Source organism: Myripristis murdjan, chromosome 9, assembly GCF_902150065.1.
Source record: "Myripristis murdjan chromosome 9, fMyrMur1.1, whole genome shotgun sequence".
NCBI classification, from domain to species: Eukaryota; Metazoa; Chordata; class Actinopteri; order Holocentriformes; family Holocentridae; genus Myripristis; species Myripristis murdjan.
In genome coordinates this window covers 2,936,794-2,959,705 of record NC_043988.1, presented here as the reverse complement: position 1 = coordinate 2,959,705, position 22,912 = coordinate 2,936,794, and the positions used below count along the sequence as shown (strand labels likewise).

The window sequence follows — 22,912 nt, the reverse complement described above, 5'->3', positions numbered from 1 at the left end:
AAGAGCATTTCAAAAGTTCCAGAGGTGAGGGACTGAGGGAGGAAATGCATAAACGTCTTATTTAACCAACCACACATTCAAGTGACTTTTGTGTTTTCCTCGCCGTGTGGCATCACAGGAGAGCAGAGCTGGAACCTGTGCAGTGTTTAGCAGAGTAAATTTGTCTGCAACCTTGAGCAGGCCAGTGACGCTGGCAGCAGTATCGTCATCACAACCATCAACAGAGGCTGAATACCTGAGGCTGAAAAGAAACAGCCTACCTGCGCACATCCTTTACCAAGACCACTGTTGCTGACATTATAGGATGTGCTGCCATTGGCTGCGTGCCTCCTGCTACTCCACTGCCATAGGCCAGCCTCTCACTCTCATCTGATGTGTCCCCTATAAACACCTTCGCCTCGCATCCGTCCCCTCATCACTCACTCCAGATTTCCACTGACGTCTGATTTCCCTGAGAAAGGCTGAATTATCACCTGTGGGATTACAAGAGGGAACATACAAGTTGGAGATTTTTAAACACAGGCTCAGGTAAGTTTGTGCATAGACAGACAAAACTGAATGTTTTGTAGTTTACCTCAAGTTAGCTCATTATTACTGAAATGATCACAGTCATCTGACAGTGGGAATGGGAATATTACAATTTATCATTTTTACTGCAGGGTGTATTTATTTGTTACGTGAAATGAATGTATATTTTATTGTGTCCTGTTCAGTACTCAGATCTAGTCTCTAAGATTATCATAATCTTAAATTGCCATCATTTGGAAGGTATGAAGTAGAGGGAGATTTTCATGTAAGTGTCTCTGTGAGGCTCTGTGTGTCTGTGTAGGAACAAATAAGCGCTCCTCTGTGCGAGGTTAATATCCACTGACAGGGTGGTGTTTCATTCCCATCAAGTAGTCTTAGTCTCCACTTGACTGTATCTATATCTGCTTCTTAAATCAAATCATGATTGCATGTACACAAGTCTGGCCTTTATATGCAGTGTGCTGAAATGTTGTGGAATGACATTTGCTCTCCTGCCTCTCAGGCCTCTCATTAGCTATTCTCTGTGTACTGGTGCTGGTCTAAGGCCAGGCCTGACCCCTCAAAGCACTGGTGCCAGTTTGAATGTCACCCTGCAGAAAAGGCAGGCAGCTGCCACTACAACCTCCCACTCTGGCCACACAACACTGTCCTCCCAAAGGAGCCGTCACTGCGCTGTGTGGACGCACAACTGAATGTTATATCCCAGTGGCTTTAAAAGTGGGGCCCCTAAGGGGCCTTGGCAAAATGAGAAAAAGTTCAGTTCAACTTTTATTCAGTTTGCTCAAAATTATTACAGCACAAAACATCTAATAGTGATGATTTCAACATCATGTTTTAGTCTCACCACTCTCAGTCTGTCTAAATGCTTGTGATGCTTTTCACTAACATTTAAACACAAGAAATCTGACAATTATAGTGTACCATTTAATTATTATGAATGTAGTTTTCTTCTAACTTTTAACATATTTTATGCTAATTGTATTGTAGTTTTCTTTGTTATTTTGGTATTTTTTGCTAGTTTATGAGTTTTTGAAAGAAAGGGAATTTGCTCAGGTTTCAAATGGCCAAACAATGTAACACAAGCCAAAATGTCAGTTTTGTATCAGGGTTCCCAGGACAAAATCACTTCGAATGGGGTCCAAAAATAGAAAAACTGTTTTTAATGGAACCCCCCGGCAATGTACCTTGCATTCCCGGTCCATCTTGAAGAGGTCCCACTTTCTTCATTAGACCACAATACAATGGCAAAACAAAACACGTGTTGAATACGGGGTGTGGCCTCATTCAGACATACTACAATGGTCATGAAGTAGTTGGCTCACAAACTATTTGACTAGCTCACTGAAAGGTGAGACTATGCAAGCAAAATGGCATCAAAGGATTGAAAGCAGCATGCTCATACACCTTCCCTGGGAACCACTGAAAGGTCTTTAGGGAAATGTACAAAATCACCAACTGAAGACAGGTGACACAGGTTGAGGGGATGTTACACAAAAAAGAAAGGGGAGATTTTTCCCAGGAGACAGGACTAATGTACCATTTTAGACTGACTTGTTCTGTCCTCTGTTGGACTGGATTTACTCTCACCTCACTGACTCCCTCAGCTGCCAACTGAACGCTGCAGCAAGGGCTGTCTCTGTAAGTGGTCCTAGCTCACCAGCCTCCCACACACATTTAACCTGTTAGACTAGGTAATCAGTCAGACACACTGTCTTGGATGATAGAAACACAAGGCCACACACACAATAAGCGCAGCAGAACTGAATACAGGTAGTCCAGGAGAGGACAATAAATGTGGTGTTGCTGAAGCCAGACAGAGGAAGGAGTAGGACTATCATTTATATCCATATATCCATATTTATATGTAATTATCTACAAACATACACATATACATACATATATGTGTGTGTGTGTGTGTGTGTGTGTATATATATGTTAATCTGTCTTACGTTGATCAGATCACTTTCTCTAAAACGAGCAGATAGAGGTCTGGTTTTGCGCTGGTGGCAATGTTGTTTAACTTCATATTTGAGTTTAGGACATCTCAAATGGGTTTTACATATCCATTTATTTAAAAAAGAATTAATAACCAAGCACACCATTATATTTAAAACATTAAAAGCATCTCTTCACAGCCTTTATGATTTTATGCCTCTAAGGTGTGTAGATCTTGGCATAAAGCAGTTCTCAAAGCGGAGTCCAGGAAGCCCCAGCAGTCACTGAGGGGTTTCCTTGGGTCCCAAGAAAGATAAGGAATAGTTTACTTTCACTATGATTTAATCCACTTTAAATAATCCCTGTCAGTTTAGACCAGCTAAAATACTCTCCTGACTGAAATATCTATGCTGTGTAATTTTGAAATAGTCTGAAGCAGACTCTGCTACACATCTGTGCAACCTCTGATCTGAAAGAGGCTTAAAGGAGCATAACAGATTTTGCTCATTTAGTGTAATATCTACAAGATGTATATTCTTCATGTCTCTGATAATATTTTGCCAAAACAAGCCATCGTGTTTTAAAACTCCAATATCATTTTTCCTCCCTTTTATCCAGTCATTGTTTTCCATTCATTCCATGATATGAAAATGAACTTTCAGAGACTTCAGACTTTGTTCACACCAGTTTTCCATCACTTTAAGTCATCCACATTAGTTTTCCTAAAAGCAGCAGCACTGCTGTGTTTTGATGAAATACTTGGAGACACGTTTGCTTTTCACAGCTAATTATCACTTCTGTGGTTTATGAATGATGATGACTTTGTTAACCACAAAAGCAGAACTTTATAAGGTTGGTGTTTCAACCAAACGTTCTAATTTGATAATCAAGTTTGAAAATCGGAATTTGATTATGTTGTGCAATTTTCAGGACCCCTGCATGATTTGGCAAAATGTTTTTTGCAGTGTAAAATATGGCTAAATTGTAGTAAAAGGGCCAAACATTAAAAATCACTTGTATGGTCCACTCATACTGTCTATTGTTATCCAAGATTTGGCTCTCCCCACTATTACTGTATGTCCCAGTGTACAATACAACTTTCTACAACAATAATGAACAAAAAATACTGTGATATAAAATCTAACCAAATTGGTGTCTTTGGTCTATTGTTTGTTTGGGGTCTGTGACATGAAAATGTTTGTGAACCTATGTTTTGAAGCAACCACTGCTGCACCCAAAGGACTACACCTGACAACTTACTGCACTTCTTCATATACTGTCTTGCAGGTGCTAACAGTTGTGCAGGTGTACAACCTATGACAATCCTTCTTTGAAGACACTGAAGGCAGTTTAGAAACAGCAAAGATTCTTACTATGGATGAGTCGACTGAGGTGCGAACAGATGGCAATTCTCTGCTGAAAGCCGTCTATCTGAGCCGTCTTCGTCTGACTCGGTTGCTCCTGGAGGGAGGGGCCTACATCAATGAGAGTAATGAAAATGGCGAGACACCCCTGATGGTGGCCTGCAAGACACACCATGCAGACACGCAGAGTGTACCTAAACACAAGATGGTTCGGTATGTCCCTATCAAAATGTATCAATAATGTATGACCATTATTGGCACTTTAAAGCATGTGTTTGTTGTTGGCTTCCAATCCAGGAGTTTGCTGGAGTAATGAAACGTGATCTCTATCCCCAAAAGGTATCTTCTGGAAAGTGGTGCTGATCCAAACATCCAGGACAAGACAGGGAAGACAGCCTTGATGCATGCATGCCTCGAGCAGGCTGGAGCTGATATTCTGTCACTCCTGTTGAGCAATGGTGCTGATCCAACTTTGGAGGACCACGCAGGCTTGTCAGCGCTTGTTTATGCAGTCAACTCAGGTAACAAGGATGTCCTGAGGATTCTGCTGGACGCCTGCAAGGCAAAGGGTAAGGAGGTTATCATCATCACCACCAACAAACTACCATCTGGCCATCAGATGACCAAGCAGTACCTCAATGTCCCACCACCTCCTGATTTGGAGGAGCGCCTGTTTTACATCCCAACATCTAGTTTCACATCTCCACATGAGATCCAGCTACGCGCGCCTCCACAAGTGTCTTCGGCGAGTGCTTCTCCACAACCTGGCAGCCCTCTTCTTGGGCTCAGGGATCCCCAGTGTTTAAGCTCAGGACATAGCCTAGCTCCATCTCAACCAAGTTCTCCAACTCAACATCCTAGTCCTTTACGAGTTTCTAGTGTGGATAAGCGACTTAATCTCCAGAGGCTACACTCGGAACCATGGCCTAAGAGTCCTTCTTCCTTGCTGCTGCAGCAGAGTAAGGCTTCCTCCCTTACAGAGGAGCTAGTGGACATAACTCCTGAAGAGGAGCTGTCTTTCAGAGTCAGTGGCCTTGCCTTCCATGGAAGACCTCCAGCTATTTCTCGCCACCACAGCATCGACGTCAAAGATGCAACCGGGCTACTGAAAGCCCTCGAGCACATGTCTGGTAGTGAGAGTAGAGGAGGTGGAAGGAGGAGCCTAGGCAGAAAGATGTCATATGACAGTGCTGCAAGTTCAACACATTCTGCATCACACCCAAATTTACATCAAGATGGAAGTTTAGCCTTTCTGCAAGAGTCCAGTCCTGTGGATAAAGATCCCTCTGATTGTCTGCCACAAATGAATGTTTCCAGTCTCCAAAATGTGGTCCGCCGGCGGAACATTGGCATTAACCACTACAGTTCTGACTCTCAGCTGCAGCAGTTTGGCAGCTGCCATCCAGATGATGGCTACAAGAATGGTGGTGGAGTTGGAGGGGGACCAGAAAAGCGCAAGCTGGTCAACAGCAGGTCCTCCACTCTGTCTGGTTCAAGGGAGTCCTTAGAGAGTATTGTCCAGAGACGAGGTGCTGCTGGGATGGAGCGTAGAGGCTCAGGGGCCCTTCTGTTGGATCACATTTCCCACACACGACCAGGATACCTGCCCCCTCTGAACCCCCATGCCCCTATACCAGATATTGGCGTCAGCCCTGCCCCTTCCTGCTCCTTGAGTGGAAGCAGCAAGACACTGAATGGAGCTCTTCCATGTTCCAAGCCTATTCTGCCCTGTGCACCTCCTTTCCCCAGGGATCTTAAGGCCAAGAAAACATTATTGAGGCGTCACTCAATGCAAAGTGAGCAGATAAAACAGCTAGTCAACTTTGAGGAAGCTTTTGGCCACTAGAAGATACTATCAGTGGGAAATGCATGTGCTGCTACCAGTGTCAAACATTGCTGCTCCATACCTTTGGTATCATCACTGATGCTAGTTGCTTGCTGCTTCTGATGTGATCAGACTGCTAGATATTGACTATCATCCAAACGGTCAGAGGGACAATGATATCAGCTCAAAATAAGCAAATACAAAGTCATGTAACTGTTGTAATTGCATCACCAGTACAAATTTAACTTTATTGTGACACTATGCACTTTAAGTACCTGACATGGTTCTTTGATTTTAAAATAAGAGCGCTTACTCAAAACATTTTTGGTCCAACGAAGAGTACCATCAAGGCACTTTATTTGAACAAGTGGAGCTAATTTTAGCGATTTATTTTCATCTAATGCTTCAGGTCAAACCCCACAGCACTTTCACAAGGCTACCTGCGTCTGTTCTTTGGAAATGAAGAAAACTTGATTTGTTCTTCCAAGTCAAGGAGATTTTAGACTTTTTGTGACACTCAGAAAACTCTGCAGTGATGTGGATGACAGCCTTGAATCAAACACAGACGAACACTGCGAGGTGAAATACAACTCAAAGATAAATGTACAACAATTTGTTAACAAGCAGTTTAAGATTTGCCTCTTGAATCACATTTCATGTAGTAGCATTTTAATGCAGCAGTTTAAACTTGAAACAATAGCTTGTTGTATTGGTTTAATCTCAATAAATTAGAAAAAAAGCAAGGAGTCTTGTGAGTCTTGAGTCTTGTGACTAAGTCCACCAGTAAAATATTTTTATTCTGATGAGGAACAGAAAGAAAAGAAAGCACTATGTTGGTGTTCATCGATGAATATATTTTATGTTTCAGTGCAGGATCAGCCATTCATCACAATGCCCACTTCATGTAATGTACTATAAAAATGTATTCTCTCAAGTATTAAAAAGATGATCATACCCTATATACAGAAGCATAACATCTATTATCTAATGCTCTTAACTTAAAGCAGGAATGTGCTTAGGTACATAGAGAGCATACAGACACATCACTGTTATGATCCATATAAACTGCAGATTCACAGAAAACTGTTACAGCCTAGCACTTACCACTTGTTAAAAATAAACTTCTCCCCCTTGTCATTGAGAACTATTCCTTTCAGAAAAAAATGTCTTATCTAAATCTATGTCTTCTAAAAAGTAAAGCATTCTTGGATACTCTGAACTGCCGCCACAAATTCAGAGATACCAACATATCACAGCATTAATGATTTGTTGTAATGTTCTGTTCTTCCATTTTCATATGATGAGGTGTTCATACAGTGTGACGAAAAACATATGTGATATCAATACATGATACTATACTTCATCAATTATGGTCTCCCAGTGTTAAGCTGAGCTGTGTCCTTTGAGAGTCGGGGAGGTCATAGTAGATCCTGCTCTTGTCAAAAGCTTCTCTATAGGGCAGTAAGTCTTCTACTGGAAACTTGTCATTCTGGCCGGTCCAAACTGTAAGAGTGTACCTGAAACAGAGAAAACCCAGCAATTTTTAACTGATGAAAGGTATATATGGACATAGCCACCATGACTGAACAGACAAAGAAAAGAGCGCCACCTACAGAAATTTAAAACCTCATCAACAGAAAATCCGAGGAAAGAGACAACACAGCACTGGGCACACTGTTGGACTGACAGGTGATCTCTGGGAAGTGCAGTGTACAAACACCACAGCAACAGACACTTACCACCAAACATAATGAGAGCACTGCTGCTAGCTTGTGCCTGCATTATGCAGAAATATGATTTCAGTGTGAGTCTGGCTACTTTAGCCCTTGGATGCATAAGGACTGGAATCTACACTCTTCCATGAGTGGGCCAAAAATAACCTCCATTAGATTCAATGTATTTTTCAGTAATTTAAGCAGATTATTTTCATCCTTGTTGCTAAATTATATCAAAGAAATGTATTTTGTGTGCATGAGAATGATTTTAAATATGGCTGTTAGTGCAACACATTTTAAAGTGAACATGTGCAAACAGGTAGCTTATATCATCAAATCAAACTAACCACCCACCTACTATATGAGCTTCCAGATGAATTATGGGCTTGTTTAGTGGCCATGCAAAAATCTACAATAAATATCAAAGCAGCCTAAGCATTTACCTCTGTCTTGTTGCTCTGTGCTGTCCACAAAACTCCCACCAAAGTTGTAATAATGTCAGCCAGCTGTTTTGCAAAATGCCATAAGAATAAAGTTACTACTTACTGACTAACTAAGATAGCTACATGGTGTTAGCTGACTATCTAGAAAGGTAATTTGATGATAATGACATACTCCTGCAACCTGCAGTGGTAAATGTTCAATGGTATGCAGCTGTCATCAGTTTAGTTAAGTGGTTATATTTACTGACAACAGTAAACAGGTTTTACACTTAATAAAATCAAATCAAATAAGATCTCATAATTATAATATTCCATAGGAAATGTATATGGGTCACTACTGACGCATTTAGGAAGCTTGAGGTTGTAAGACAAAACATCTTTTTTTTTTAGAAAGTGCAAAATGTAAATAAAATAAATAAATAAATAAAAGGGATACTATGAAAAATAAGGAAAGATTAAGTATGTTAAATTCAAAGATATTGCAAAAAAAAAAAAAAAAACAGTTAAAGTGATTTTGAAGGCAATATTCCTCATGGTGACAGCAAAGTGTAGGACAAGTTTACGGAGGTGTATTAATTTCTGAAAACACCGTAATTTCACTGCAGCCATCAGCTCAGAAAAGGGATCACTCCGGCAGGATAACTTGATGTGCCGTCTGTAAAGACAAAAGTCTGCTGAGTGTGACTGAGTGACAGAGCTGTGTGAGGGGATCATACCTGTCTGACTGCTGCAGAAGCCACTTCAACTGGGGGAAAGACTGGGCCAGCAGGGCAGCACGAACTGGGAAGCTGACGGGATGCGAGAGGTTCCTGCACACCTGGTCCATCTCCCGCACCATATCCCAGCTGTAGCCTGATGACAGGAAGAGGAACAATCCTTTTCTTTATGGTTTCTCCCAGGATATCTCCACTTTTCAAATGTAAGACTTTCTGAAACCTTTTTACAACATCTTAATAACTGAAAAACTAAAATCTCACAAAATCAGCACATTTCTGACTGAGCAATAAATAACTGTTAATTAGTTGTTAATTGGACATGAAGTTTAACAAAGCAAATAAGATATGATGGATATACAGGGAGAAGAAATGACTGAAAGGTTTCTTTGCACTAATAACTGGATTTAACGCATTTTAATACTTGTTAATGCCTTAAAGTAACATATTTTCAGTCTTTCAGAACACACACGTGTACCCCGCCTCCTTATTCAAATGCCACTGCTGCTCATGTGTCTTCACCTGGGTTGTCTGTATCAGGCATCCACCCGGTGGTCCAGCCAAGAGAGAGCACAGCATGACTGGAAAAAGCCCTGACAGCAGCCAAGAAAGCTGATGGCTCCAGAGGACTGGCCTTTCCTCCGGGTCCTGGGAGGATATCTGCATTGATCCATACGGGACGTTCCGACTCACCCCACACCTCCTCCAGCAGAACCATGGAAGGAGCCACTGCTTCAAGGCTACGTGGATAAGTATACCACAAATAAATACCAAACAAAACTACAGAACTTTTAATACTGGGAAATTTGAGTTGTCTCTTACCTCTTGAAGTCTAGTTTTATACCCTTGCTGTGTGTCCCAATTCCTTCCAGCCACTCCCGCAGCGTGATATCACTGTCCATCTCAGGCGGATGTGCCATGATTGGCTCTCGAGGATCACGACCTCTCATGATAATGTCAGCCTCGATCATGTGAGTGCGACCTAAGGGGTCAAGGTGAACAGTCACATGGTTACTGAACAAGTGTACATCACTGGTAATCAGACTGGCAGCTGCTGTGCTCAGGGTATCTGGCAGCAAAAGGGCAATTTCTACACGTACAGGGAAGGAAACAGTAGCCCACTCCTCTTGTGTGTTGTTGTAACATTAAGGTGTCAAGTGCTTTCTTTGGTCTGAACCATACTGGACATGCACCTCCTGTGTGTAAGTGGATAAATGTACAATTATATGAGAAAATGTTGTCACTTTTGTTTTCTGCTTTCTGGGAAAACTCAGATTCCCTCTGCTTTATGGCCACATTTTGAAGTCAGCAGAAACATGGTGGCTAGAGGACTATACAGGAAAGATGACTGTCATCATAGGATTTCAAAATCAAAATGGTCATCCTGGTCTGCAGGTCACTCATTTTTTTGATTAAAAGTATATAAATAGAAAATTTGATCACTGTGGAACTTTATTACTACCATATTGCATTATGAGGGATGGGGATTTTTTTTTTTTTTTTTTTTTTTAACGACTTTACAAATCGATTTTAGACATTGGTATCATATGAAACTACACGACCTAAGGAATTTGTTAGTGCAAACTGCCATACAAGGTTTTTGTCAAGGGGACTAAATATTGCTCCAAAGATAGCCTAAATTTTGGCGAAGGCAAAACTGGCATCTTCAGCATGGTCCCTTGACCTCTGACCTCCAGATGTGTGAATGAAAATGGGTTCTCTGGGCAGCCACGGCTCTCCCCTTTGCAGACACGCCCACCTTCTGCTAATCCCATGTAGTTTGGGCCACAAACCCTGCAGTCCACATGTGTTCTTGTGGCCTGTTGGAAAATGGTGTGTTTGTGCAGAGTTGGTGGAGCTGCATCAGTTGGCTTTGACTGGAAAGCTGAGACTCTTGTGGATTCAGTGAGCCACATTTGATTCCTGTGTGATGATGTTGGCCCCCATAGCAGCCACTTCACTGCAGGCAGAGACTTTTGTCAAAGCTGTGTGTGAGCTGTGTGTGAGCTGTGTGAGCAGGTGTGTGTGAGCTGTGTGAGCAGGTGTGCTGCTGGCTCCACCTGTCAGAGCGGCGCTCAGCACGCTCCTGCTGTTTGTGGCGTGGGACCACGTGACCTCCGCAGCGTCCCTCCGTCCTATCTCAGCCCGGCTCAGGAAATAGTCCAGCGTCTGGTCCAGCATCCTCCCTGTGGACAAAACACCGCTGTTTGAACTCCTGCCGCAATAACACAAGCTGTCAGTCAGACGAGAACTACTTTAGCTGGCTGCTGGCATGAGGCAAACTGGGTAAATGCCGTCCTCTTGCTTGCTACACTAGCTAATTCCGCTAGCACGGCAACCTGAAACAGAACGTGTGTGGTTTTACCCTTCAGCCTCCAAACGACGCAAATGGAAACGCAGCCGATAAATATCAAGATTACACAGCGGGGACTGAGCAGCCGGCTCCTGCTCATAGTGTGTAATGTCTTCACAGTCACTTCATTTTGTCTGTCGGTGTATGTAAACATACACCAACTTCAAGCTAGCAGCAGGAAAATAAGTACTTCCGGTATTATTGTTTCCTCCAAAACAAAAGCCCCCATGACATGATGACATGTACTGTACATGTCCTAAATACAACAGCCCCAGGTGAGAATAAAGTCAACGAGTTCAGGGGAGCTCTATAGCAGCTTCGATGTAAAATCTTGTTTTGAAAAATATCCTTTTCATAGCTCATTCATGGCCACACCCTGAATGAGCTCTATATGCCCCTTCATGCAATAAATAAATAAATAAATGAATGAATAATAATGATTTATAGTAAATGAGGTGCTCCTCTAATGGAGAAGTGGCCCTCCAGTGGCTTAAATGTGCTGCAGTGTAAAGGCTGCCCCTACATGCATGAGACTGTGGGAGTTTCTTCATGGACAAAATGTTATGTGTTGCTGGAGGACAGGAGGACTGACAACGGGAGAAACGGGAGGTTCCTTAGGTGCCTTTCTGATGAAGCAAACTCAGAAGATGCCCTTCCTAGTGAGAAACACCATGAAGTGCCCTTACAATGGAAAAACATTCCAGTGGAAAAAAGAGATGCAGCGCTTTCTAGTCTCCCATTCCAGGTGTGGTGGAGGGCGGCTTTCCCAAAATGGGCCTGGGACAGCAGGCGAGGGCTGCCACCAAATACACTGTGTTCTCTGCTGTAATCTGCACTATCCATCCATTCCATGGATTTAGGTTTTCAGTTTCAGCCCCAGCCCCTTTCCAGTGTTCACATGTCACTCAGTGTGAGCTGTAGGCCTGCATCCTGCAACAGTGTGGGAACTGGGAGGAAGCCACACAGCACACTCTCTTGTCAGTTGTTAAGTTTTACAAATTACCAATTATCAAAGACAAATATATGTACACTGCAGGTGCTTTTATAGAAAGCTCTATCACATTTTTAGCCTAGATGCTTAGCTAAGCAGCTATTTAACTTAACAGGTACCTTGCTTAGCTGATTCTATGCAAACCTCAATTTGGAAATCAAGTACAAATGTAAAGTAATTAAAGTAAATGTGGAGAAATTTGAACAAAAGCCTTTAAAGGACTTTAAAGTTTGGGGTGAATTGCTTTTTCACTTTGGCTTTAGTATTGGGTGCAAATCTGATGGTTTTTCCTAAACTTTTGGCCAGTAGATAATTTGTTTTGTTAGGTCTAATTAATTGATCATACTTTATCATTAATTTGTGAATTTATCACAGAAACCTCATATTTGCGTCTTATTACACATAGTTGATAATAATTGGATACAAATATTTCAATGGCACTTCACTGGGATACATATACTACATATGTATCAGTAACATTGTCAAGAATTCTCATTAAAAAGTGCCTGAAACGTTTAAAGGCATTGTCTTGTTTTTATATTTGGGTTTTATAACTTGTCTTCTACAATATACAATATATCTTCTTGCGTGATGTTGGGGTGTGTCAGTTACTATAATACAAATACTGTTATCTGTTCTGGACAGACATTTTCATCATACATGATGCAGCGTAGTTTTTTGCTGACTGGTGGGAATGCTTCTCCTGCAGCACATGCCCTTTCTATTTTTGCACCACTGGTTCCAATGTCCTGGACACGTTTTGTACACATGACTGTTTCATGGCTTCTGTTCGCTGTATGAAACACACAAGAAATATCAACATTTTACACATTTTACATTTTACGCTCACTTCCTTCTGCTTTAGGGCCCTCACCTGACATAACACCACACCTGCAGCAACATAACCACACCTTAAGTAACATTATTACATTATTTAGTACAGATTTTGTAAGTCATTATGAGCTGGCCAGCTGTTGATCCATTCACAGTGACCAGTCTAACAGCTCATTTGGAAATATGAAAACCCCAAGTCAAACTATGAAGTTGTGTCACTGTGCTTGTTGACCTCCTCTCTTCCTCCTCACCATTCTACTCAATGAGCTCTCAACAAATCAACAATTCCAGGCTTTCTTTTTGTGGTTATTTCTTTTTAAATTGATACGTAGCTAAAAGAAAATAGGCAAGGAGTTACAAATTCATTTGGAAGAAACAAATGGTTCCACAATAAGCCTTTACCTGATAATACACACACCATATTGAGTGATCAACTCAGCTGGCACTCTGCCTTAGCACGGAAAAAGATTTCACCCCTCAAAGTTTGCACATTAGCTACACCTTTTTATATGTACTTTATACTATATCAACCTAATTCCTGCTTTGCTCTCTTCACTGGCATTAAGACAGTATCATTGTCAGTATCATACCCTAACCAATTATTACTCCCAAAGGAGTATTGAATGCCCCTCACCAGTTACAAGCTACATTTTTCTATTCACCTCTGTGAAACAGCCTCATATTTACTATGTGTTTTTCAAAATGAGTGAACTATCAGCATCTTTTGACTACTGATAATTGTCCTATTGTGGGCAATGCTAGTCATCTACACTTGCACTGGAGAGAACTATTTACCAGAGACAGAGATGAATTTGGTGTCAGTCTTCTCATCTCATATTAGGCAAAGTGACTGACAGGCTGCACACTCTTGAGATGTCAGAGAAATCCTGTAACGTTGCATAACCCTGAGAGCGGTGCAGGCTGGCCATGGTCAGTAGCTGTGTTGTGGGAGGATCTGCTCAGGTGACACTGGCCTTTTAAAACAGGAAACAGAAGAGAACGAGTGGTGAGAGACCAGACTTCAACAGCACAGGTAAGCAGTGAACATCTTCCAGACCCTGGATGATCCATTTCTTGCCGTATAAATGTTTTGGAGACTCCAGACAGAGCAAATGGTCTCATATTTTTATTTAATCACTGTATTGTTATTAGAGTGTTGTTTTTCAGCTTGCAATGATCTGTTTCTCCATCTACCCTGAGATTAAACCAGAAATAAGTTAGTAGTCATGCCCTTTCCTTATGGAATGTCCTATCATAATTCATTTCCTGTTATTATTTTTCTTATACTGCCATTTCATAGTTTGAAAAGTTCCATCAGCTATACTCTGTAAGAATGGTTTTCTAAGTTTGTTTCTTAATTTTCATGAACAAATTGGGGTTAAATTCAATTCCAGGCAGCAAAAACATTAGCAAAAAGTCAATTTCTGTTTTCACAAACCATATACTGCAGTGGAGCATACATGGAACCTGCGAACCAAAATAAAATGTTTCTCTTTTCAGGCAATCAGGAAACTTTAATGAAGCTCAAATATGTTATTTTATTGGTATTCATCAGTTTATTTCACCGGGGACCAAACATATTAAACTCAAAGAGAAAAGATGCTTAGTACCATATTGAGCTAAAAGTCTCATTTTCATCTGTAGTCCAAGGGTAGTTGTAAAAAAACAACAAAATCACACAGCACAATGAGAACATACAAAAAGACACTAACATCACAGATGCTATTGCGTAATGTAAAAATAATAATCAAATGCACCCTCACTTCAAAACATACTCTCTCATTCACATGCACGCACACACACAGAAATCTGGAGATGTTTCACTAAACCTATAAATGACTGGGAGCGTTTGATATTGAAGAAGTTTAGCATGAGAAACTAGCAGATGAAAATCAAAGTCACTTCATGTGCCTCTAGAACGGTGATCTATGACAGAGAGGTGCAAAGGGGCACAAACAGTCCCAAAAAAAACATGTCCACCTGTTGTCAGACTAAATTTTCACACGTGCCACGTCACCTCTCCCAACTCCCAACAGCTGTGCAAATGGTATACGGTGTATATCGATTGAAGCATGAGAAGCACCATGTACTTTATCTTTAAAGATAATGAAGTGGATGGAGTGTCCCAAGCTATTGGCTAAGAGGTATGAGTTCTGGTTGGCCTGTGCCAGTGTTAAATGAGGATGCAAATACGCTCAAATGGCTGAATTGTATTCTAAGGAAATCATTCATTCAATTAATTAATCAATTAATTTCACAGATATTGCAATTGCAATATGGTTCACAAGTAGGAATGGCAATATTTGGATTGTCATTTTCATGTTCACTGAAAAAGCTTGAGTATTGTATCTGTGCCAAACAAACATCTTGTCTTACATCTGGAAAGTAAAATTTTTGTAGGCCAGGACATCTCTGTAGTGCTATAATACAGTATTTACAACACTGTTTTGTCACACATTTTTCCTTTATCATAAAATCGCAGTATGGATAGTGCACTTGACTTTATGGTGATTTTGAAAACATTTTGATGAATAGTTCAGCCCTGTAGTGGCCCCTCATGTCTTTGTCAGCTGCCTTCTGTGGCACATTGACAGAAATGTTCCACATGGTGCTGCTCCAGGTTCAGTGCAGTTCCACGGCTTAGGCACTATTTGAATGGGAAGCTGTCTATATCTAACAATGTGGCATACATTGCTTACTATCAGGGTCAAAGTGTATGCAGCATGGGGTGATACAGTTTGTTCTGCAGGGCACCCATTCACATAGGCTTGTATGCATGTGCTATCCACACAGCAAGATTATGACATTCTGCTTCATAACAGCCTGTGTCATTGCCATATTAGGCTAACTGTAATCAGTTATATCAAGCAGATAGTTGAGCTAAAAAGATTTAGAGTTTAAAAAATTCTCTGAGGTCAAGCAGTCAAATCTCATGTTTTGACTGAGCTTGTCTGGCCTGCAATCCATTGTCTGTTGGATCTGTTGTAAATATCAGAGATGAGCAGCAGCGTAAAATCTGACAGTGTGATTGTCTAATAATGTGTTTTATATGTTGACGTGCCACTATTTTCAGTATTTCAAGATTTCCCATTGTAAACTGAGCACAATATTACATTATCGCCAATGTGTCATAGTTGAGCATTTAAAGGAACAATCAGTAACACAGACTCTTTATTGGCATCTAGTGGCAACCAGTAGAACTACAACAAACTTTCCTTCTGCCCCACAAATTTCAGCCTCTCCTCTTGTCCCTGTCAGTTACAGCAGTCTGGAGAACAGAATCACATTTCACAACAGAAAGTGCATTAGTCAACTCAGGGGTCAGCGACCTTTTTGATACAACATGCGTCTTAATATTCTTGATAATCAGTGTGCCATGTCGACATTACCATTAGGTTTAATTATGACACCAGTTAAAAATCAAAATCTCCAGTGGATCTGTAATTTTATTCTACCCAGACAGGCAACATGCATAGCAAGGAATGCCCAAACCTTTACTGAAAGCTTTCTCAGGGGTGCCACAGAACCTGAGCTGGCATTGCCAACATGATTTCAGCAGGAGGTTCTAGCATCAATCAACACAAAACACAGGCCACGCAACAGCCAACAGCTGTGGAGGAGGTCAGTTGCACAGGTCCAGCTTATAGTTTGTAATCCCTGGCGGTGCAGAGAACTTCTAACGAAACAGAGGCATTGAGTTTTGAAAGCTTGATTTTTTCGGTCGCTATCAATAACAGGAGTTACTTGGTACTCCTGCTCCTAGGCGTGACTACCACTGATTAACGCCACTTGTGAGCATCCACTGATCCAAGAAATCATACATACAAACACAAATGTTCAGCATTGAATATGATGCCAAGGTAACTCCGAGATGGATGCTATCTCTAGAACAGTGATGCCCTCAAATTTTGAAATCCCAATGAGCCAAGACAATTTATTGGGTAGAGTCAGATGTGCATCAGGGATGTGTGCTAATAACAATTCAAAGCTTATGAGTTTGTGTGATTTATTATTCTTCCTAACAGACCATGGCCTTCAATCACTCCTTCCTCCTGTTGGCCCTGTGCAGCCTGGTTGTGGTCCAAGCCCAGTTGAGGCTGTTTAACCTGCGGGCTACTGGCCTTCCAGCCGACCTGCTGGGGATTACGGACGGCTACGTGAAGGTGTTCTGTGGTTCAGGTGTACTGGGAGAGACATCTGTCCGCCATAACAACGCTAACCCTTGGTGGGAGGAGGAGTTTGTCCACTTCAAGGCCCAGCAGAATGATGTGCTGCGGCTTGAGGTTTTCGACAGCGACCCTATATTTGATGACCTGCTGGGAATTTGCCAGCGACAGATCAAGGTGGGAACCCACGAGCATGACTGCTTCCTGGAGAAAGGTGGCACTCTCCATTACGCCTACACCCTCGACGATGACAGCCAATAGGCAATAGACTGTACATCCTAATCCTTGGTGATATGGTTTCTAAGCAACTAGTTGTTAGAGTTTAGCCAGCAGTACCTTATCTCAGTCCTGCAGTTCATCATGTCGGATTTTGACTTGAGAAATGGTCACACACCACCGACTAAACTGAAGACAATATGTTGTTTTATTTGAATAACCCAAAGAATATTCTTCCAGTTTCTTAATCACACATTTTCATTGACCCTGTCACACTGGTTGTCATGAGGAAATAAAATTTGCTGCAACAAAGGGTAACTTTCTTGTCTTCACATGAATGTTACTTACTTTTCCATTATTCCTGCTGGTGTCACACAGACTTTAACGTAGAACAGTGGTTCCCAAACCAGATTCTACTCTTTAATACCTGGTCCTTTTAAGGACTTCATGCTGATTGGTTGACACAGATCTTTCTGAACTGGGAGTGCATGGAGGTGCGTGGGCCTGGGAGAGCCTTATACAGAATGCTGCCCCAGTGAGGTTTGTTTTGACCTTGTACTGACTGGTTGTAAACACAATGAAGAGTCATCACACTGGATAGTCTGGAGTTTGGGTGCACAACACTAAGCAATCCTGCTGTTTTGCTGATTTTATGTCTTATTTTGCAGCAGTAAATGTTGTCAGACCTTTCAGTGTCTGATGAATCTCCTACACAACTGGAGCTGTATGTCTCAAGGGTGTGTAAGTCTAAAAATGATGCTGAGCAAAGATCGGTATGAATCAAAGGGAAACTTGACGTGAGAACGTGCACAGCTCTGCTCAGACTCTGCAGGTGGCGTACACAGCTTTTCACAGAAAATGGATTCTGGTGACAGAGTCATGAGGAGAGATTATGAAGGGGTGTTTTTTTTTTTTTTTTTTTTTTTTTTTTTTTTGTTCTTACACAGTGTAGCAGACTGTGTTCTGTGTCCAAATAAAATCAGAGCAACATTAATGTTTGTGAATTTTAAAATGGTGTATTTTGCCCAAGATCAGATAAGAACATTTTATTGCACATGAGATTTAAATGACATAAATGTGGCATTATGGTAAAACTGACAGTTAAAACACACAATTACACCAGGATGTGATCCGTGGGAAAAAAAAAAAAAAAAAAAAAAAAAAAAAAAAAATATATATATATATATATATATATGTGTGTGTGTGTGTGTGTGTGTGTGTAATAATCAGAGATAATCAGAGCTACAGCCTGTTACACTATTTCTTGCAGTTGTTACAGTAACATTAATAAAATAATTATGAGCTTTAACCACTGCATTCGCTGTACAAGGAATATCTTAATCCATTAGACAAAAGTCATTTATCAACATTTATCAATCAGTCAGTGATGTGGTGTCAGGTTCATGCCTTGTGTTTTACTCATCCAGACACAGGGGGCTGTTCGCCCAGGGTGCCATACAATCTGGCTCTGCCAGTTATTCAGTAAAGTAGCCTTTACATGCTCTGCCGAAAATGAATAAAGTCTCAAACTCCTCCAGGCTTAATAATTCTATTTTCTACACAATCAATCAATTAATCAATCAAGAGGGAACCACACTTTAATTTCATTATTCAACCTGTTGTATAATGACAAATAAACTTCCTTGTATCCTTGTATCCTTGTAAACTGTGAGGTTTGTAACTTTCACTAATGACCTGAAGAAATTCGATCTCACGCGCACACATCCATGCATGATTGTGACGTATGTGACATGTTATCACATACGTCACACGCACACATCCATGCGTGATACATGATGTGAGATATGTGACATGATATCACATACGCCATGGTATCGGACAATGACGTCAGAGCCCACAGAGTGTTTATAAAGGGTCTACACGGACCTGTCTGTGTGCAAAGCCGGTATTCTCAACATGAAGTGTGTGAAGAACTGGATTTGTAAAAAACTTTCTTCCCTGAAGAAAGTCAATAAGGTCCATCCAGAGTCTCCTCCGGATGAGACCGCGGCGGCCACCCCCACCGAGCCGCAGAGGCAGTCCCCTGCCCACCCAGACAGCACCCATCCAGGCCAAGACCGGGTGGGTGCACACACAGCCGTGCTGGACAAGCACGGCCAACAAGAGGCCTCAGGACTCACCACCGCCGAGGCCGAGGGCTGCAACCCGCTCCCCTCACCAAACACATCACCAACCGGACACAGCAGCGGGTCCGACCCGTCTGCCACCACAGCCAGGACTGCGACGATTGCTACTCTCCGCGCCTACTTGAGCGGCGGCAAGACGCACAGCATCACCGACTTTGTGCACACCCTTGAAGCCATCATGAAAGAGGTGTCAGACAAGACCTCCCAGCTGCAGGCCGGCCTCCTCTCTGGAAACACAGCGCCAGCTGAGCAAGGCGGAGCCGTGGACACACAGAGAGAAGCCAAAGAGTGGCTCGATATCATAGACAGCGTGATGGACAGTTGTATTGAAATAGCACACATCCTATCTCGCAGTCCGGACGCAAAAAAAGCCATTGGGCTGGTGAGGCGTCTGCATGTGATATCGAAGATGTCATTCACCTGCAGGAGACAGCTGGACGCGTTCATCCCACAGGACAAAGGCTGTGCCAAACGGCCCAGCCTGTGTGAGAGGATCCGCTCCAGGATGGCTGGACTGCAGCGCTGGATTTACAAGAAAGTGGCCTGGCTGTTTGGTTTTGACATTGTGTTGTTTGCAGCTTTTGTGGTTGCCTTACCATTTGTAACTACACCACTGATAATTGCTTTCAGTGTCATTTTCAGCGCCTGCACAGCACTTGCAGTTATTGGCGTTTTTAAGGAAGAACGCTAATTGACTCGTGCTTCGCTGATGAACAGAAAACAATTTGTCAGTGGTTGAGTTGCAAAGCTGGTCGCTTGACCGGTTGGAGGCTATAGGCAGTCCACCATCCTACATCTTGTCCTGAAGTGTATTAACAGACAATTCAGACCTGATGTAGGCTAATCAATAAAAAGCATTGCAACAAATTGCAAGTGTTACAGTTTAGTTTCGACCCATAAAATCTTCTATAGGAATGAAAAACATATCTATCTATCTATCTATCTATCTATACTAACACACACACACATATATGTATGCATATATATGTATGTGTGTGTGTGTGTGTGTGTATGTGTGTGTGTATATATATATATATATATATATATATATATATATATATATTAAACAAAGTCAATCTAATATTTTTGTCAGGCATGAGCAGTACAATGGTTGAAGTATAGTAGCATAATAGTGATTTTAGCAAAAGGGTATAAGTGTCAATGCCATGTCTTGGAATCAGGTTTATAGGCTACACACAATATGCACTCAATCAGGCTTATTTGTCTATGAGAAGAAAATAGATCTCCATAACAGATACTGTAGGTCCATAATGTGCCCAACAGTGAACCCAATTTCCCAAAGTACAAAGTATTTCTGATTCTGACTTTGATTCTGAATATAAGTGTCAGTGAGTTGAACTTTCTGTAGTGCACTATGGAAGAATGTTTCCCAGCTGCAGAGCTACCCCTGGCCAAACTGGGGCCCTAAGCACATTTTATTGAGGCCCCTCAAGTGTACGCTCCTGCCCGCCAAGTGTACAATAGGTTCAAAATCATGGCATGGAAGGGCGCAAGTGAGTACAGGACCCTGCTGTCATTACACCCCCTGCTGCTGGTCTCCTTATTCAGACCATCATAACTGTGAGATCCCTCCGGCCTCATGTCACTTTCAAAGCAGTAAATAAAAACAATCTATCTTGCATAAAACTGAGTGCCCCTGCTTCCTCATCTCACAAGCCTGATAACACCAGTGTCAAATTCGGTCAGCTCAACATCCGCTCCCTCACCAGCAAAGGACATTTCATACAGGATCTTCTCACCGACCATAAGCTTGATTTTCTTTGCTTAACTGAAACATGGCAACAGACTAACGATTACACCTCACTTAATGAATCCACTTCTCCCGGTTTGATTTACAGCTGTCAACCACGTGTCTCTGGCAGGGGAGGAGGTCTCGTGATGCTCTATCATGAGAAATGGAAAGTCCTGTCAGTGTCTACCCCTGCTTACCACACATTTGAATCCATCACCTCAGTTATCTGGCCCCGTACCCACCATCGTTGCCACCGTGTACCGTCCTCCAAAATTGAACAAAGAGTTTTCAAACGACTTTGCTTCATTCCTGACACATCTTTGCACACTCTCTCCAAACATCGCACTCCTGGGAGATTTCAATATAACCCTAACCCTAGCCCTGTTCCCTCTCTAGCTCCTCTCATCACGCACATAATTCATTCTTCCCTCACCACTGGAATTTTTCCCTCACCCCTCAAAACAGCAGCCGTCACCCCAATACTTACGAAACCCGGCGCTGATCTGAATAACCTCAGTAACCTCCGCCCCGTATCCAATCTTCCATTTCTCTCCAAGATCCTTGAAAAAACTGTCGCTTCTCAGCTCCATTCCCACCTATCTCACAATAATCTCTTTGAACAATTCCAGTCTGGTGTCCGTCCTCTCCACAGCACTGAAACGGCACTCCTCAAAATCACCAATGATCTTCTCCTGGCAGCTGACTCCGGTCTCTTATCCATCCTCATCCTGCTTGACCTGAGTTCGGCCTTCGACACCATCTCACACACCATCCTCCTGGACAGACTCCTCTCTATTGGCATCACTCACTGTTCAGACTTGCTCACTCCATCTGATTCAATCCACTTTGCTTGTTTGTATTTTTCTATGATATTTTTTATGCTGTGTTTTCTGTGGTGTTTTTTATGCTGTTTTTTTTTTTTTTATTTTTATTTTTTTTTTACTTTTGATGCTGTATTTCGTATTTGTTTTTTACTGTAAGGCAACCTTGAGTGCCATGAAAGGCGCCATAATAAATAAAATGTATTATTATTATTATTATTATTATCATTAATTTTGTCAACATAGGTCGAGCCGGCACTGCTTATAACAGTATCAAAAGAAAGATGGATATAAGTATGTTTATTTTCGATATATTTTCTGATTTATTGTATATGCCAATGTATATAAATGTTTACACGTTCGATGTGTGTACTGATTTCTTGTCCTGTGTGATTGAAGGTGTGTGATTATATACAGGGTGTCCACAAAGTCTCTTTACAATTTCAAAAATCTATTACAAAAGCAATTGATGAGATATGTTCATCAGGTTTGTTCTATGTACTCAGTGGTTATCAAAGTTTTTCATCACATTGGACATCAACGACCTGAAGCAAAGCATCACTGATACCATTGCCACCATTGATGAGGCTCTGCTACAGTGAACATGGCAGGAAATCGAGTACTGTCTTGATGTGCTTCATGCAACTAATGGTGCCCATATAGAGGTGTATTAAATGAGGTAAAAAAAAAAAAAAAAAAAAAAAACCTTTTCATTTTCTTATAAACTTGTTAAACTGTTAAGAGACTTTATGGACACCCTGTACATACGCCCCCAGGGGCCACACGTATCAAAGTTTGCGCAGCATGGCACTACATGGATGCGTACACACAGTCGTGAGTCTGTCCGTACAGAGGTTTTCCATCAGATGTATGAAAAGACACGTCCAACTGTTTCTCATCATCAATCACTGGTGGAGGAGAAGTCAGTGTGGAACTGGGCGCACGTGAGTGTGCACGTATCCACTGCCATTTCTGCCCTTAAATGGTCAGAAAAACTAACACAATTAACCTGTTAATGCCTGACAGATTTCCAAGTCCAGCAATCACAAAAGAAGTGTCATTTCACAGACTGTGAAACAGAAATATTGGTAATTTAGGTGGTTGTGAT

At 41.7% G+C, this 22,912-nt stretch overlaps 3 protein-coding genes across 5 annotated transcripts; 2 read left to right on the top strand and 1 right to left on the bottom strand.

Moving 5' to 3' along the window:
• The first annotated feature begins 3,837 nt into the window (after positions 1–3,837).
• On the top strand, positions 3,838–5,673 carry ankrd34bb (ankyrin repeat domain 34Bb). 2 transcript variants are annotated; one of them, XM_030060682.1, is made up of 3 exons: positions 3,838–4,040; positions 4,167–4,957; positions 4,994–5,673. In XM_030060682.1, the coding sequence occupies exons 1-3, from the start codon at positions 3,838–3,840 to the stop codon at positions 5,671–5,673; spliced, it is 1,674 nt and encodes a 557-aa protein (XP_029916542.1). The 2 variants fall into 2 exon arrangements, with proteins under 2 accessions (XP_029916542.1, XP_029916541.1); XM_030060681.1 differs by having other exon boundaries at positions 4,167–5,673.
• A 751-nt stretch (positions 5,674–6,424) lies between these two features.
• fam151b (family with sequence similarity 151 member B) lies at positions 6,425–11,215 on the bottom strand. Of its 2 annotated transcripts, XM_030060938.1 has the most exons (6): positions 10,889–11,215; positions 10,584–10,709; positions 9,346–9,505; positions 9,046–9,263; positions 8,527–8,662; positions 6,425–7,169 (listed from the first exon to the last, which is right to left on the bottom strand). In XM_030060938.1, exons 1-6 carry the CDS (start codon positions 11,028–11,030, stop codon positions 7,016–7,018), a joined length of 936 nt encoding a protein of 311 aa, XP_029916798.1. In that variant the 5' UTR covers positions 11,031–11,215; the 3' UTR covers positions 6,425–7,015. The 2 variants fall into 2 exon arrangements, with proteins under 2 accessions (XP_029916798.1, XP_029916799.1); XM_030060939.1 differs by lacking the exon at positions 10,889–11,215 and having other exon boundaries at positions 10,584–10,859.
• A 2,259-nt stretch (positions 11,216–13,474) lies between these two features.
• On the top strand, positions 13,475–17,395 carry LOC115365784 (perforin-1-like). Its single transcript, XM_030060940.1, has 2 exons — positions 13,475–13,734; positions 16,727–17,395. Exon 2 carries the CDS (start codon positions 16,730–16,732, stop codon positions 17,126–17,128), a length of 399 nt encoding a protein of 132 aa, XP_029916800.1. The 5' UTR covers positions 13,475–13,734; positions 16,727–16,729; the 3' UTR covers positions 17,129–17,395.
• Positions 17,396–22,912: the final 5,517 nt, after the last annotated feature.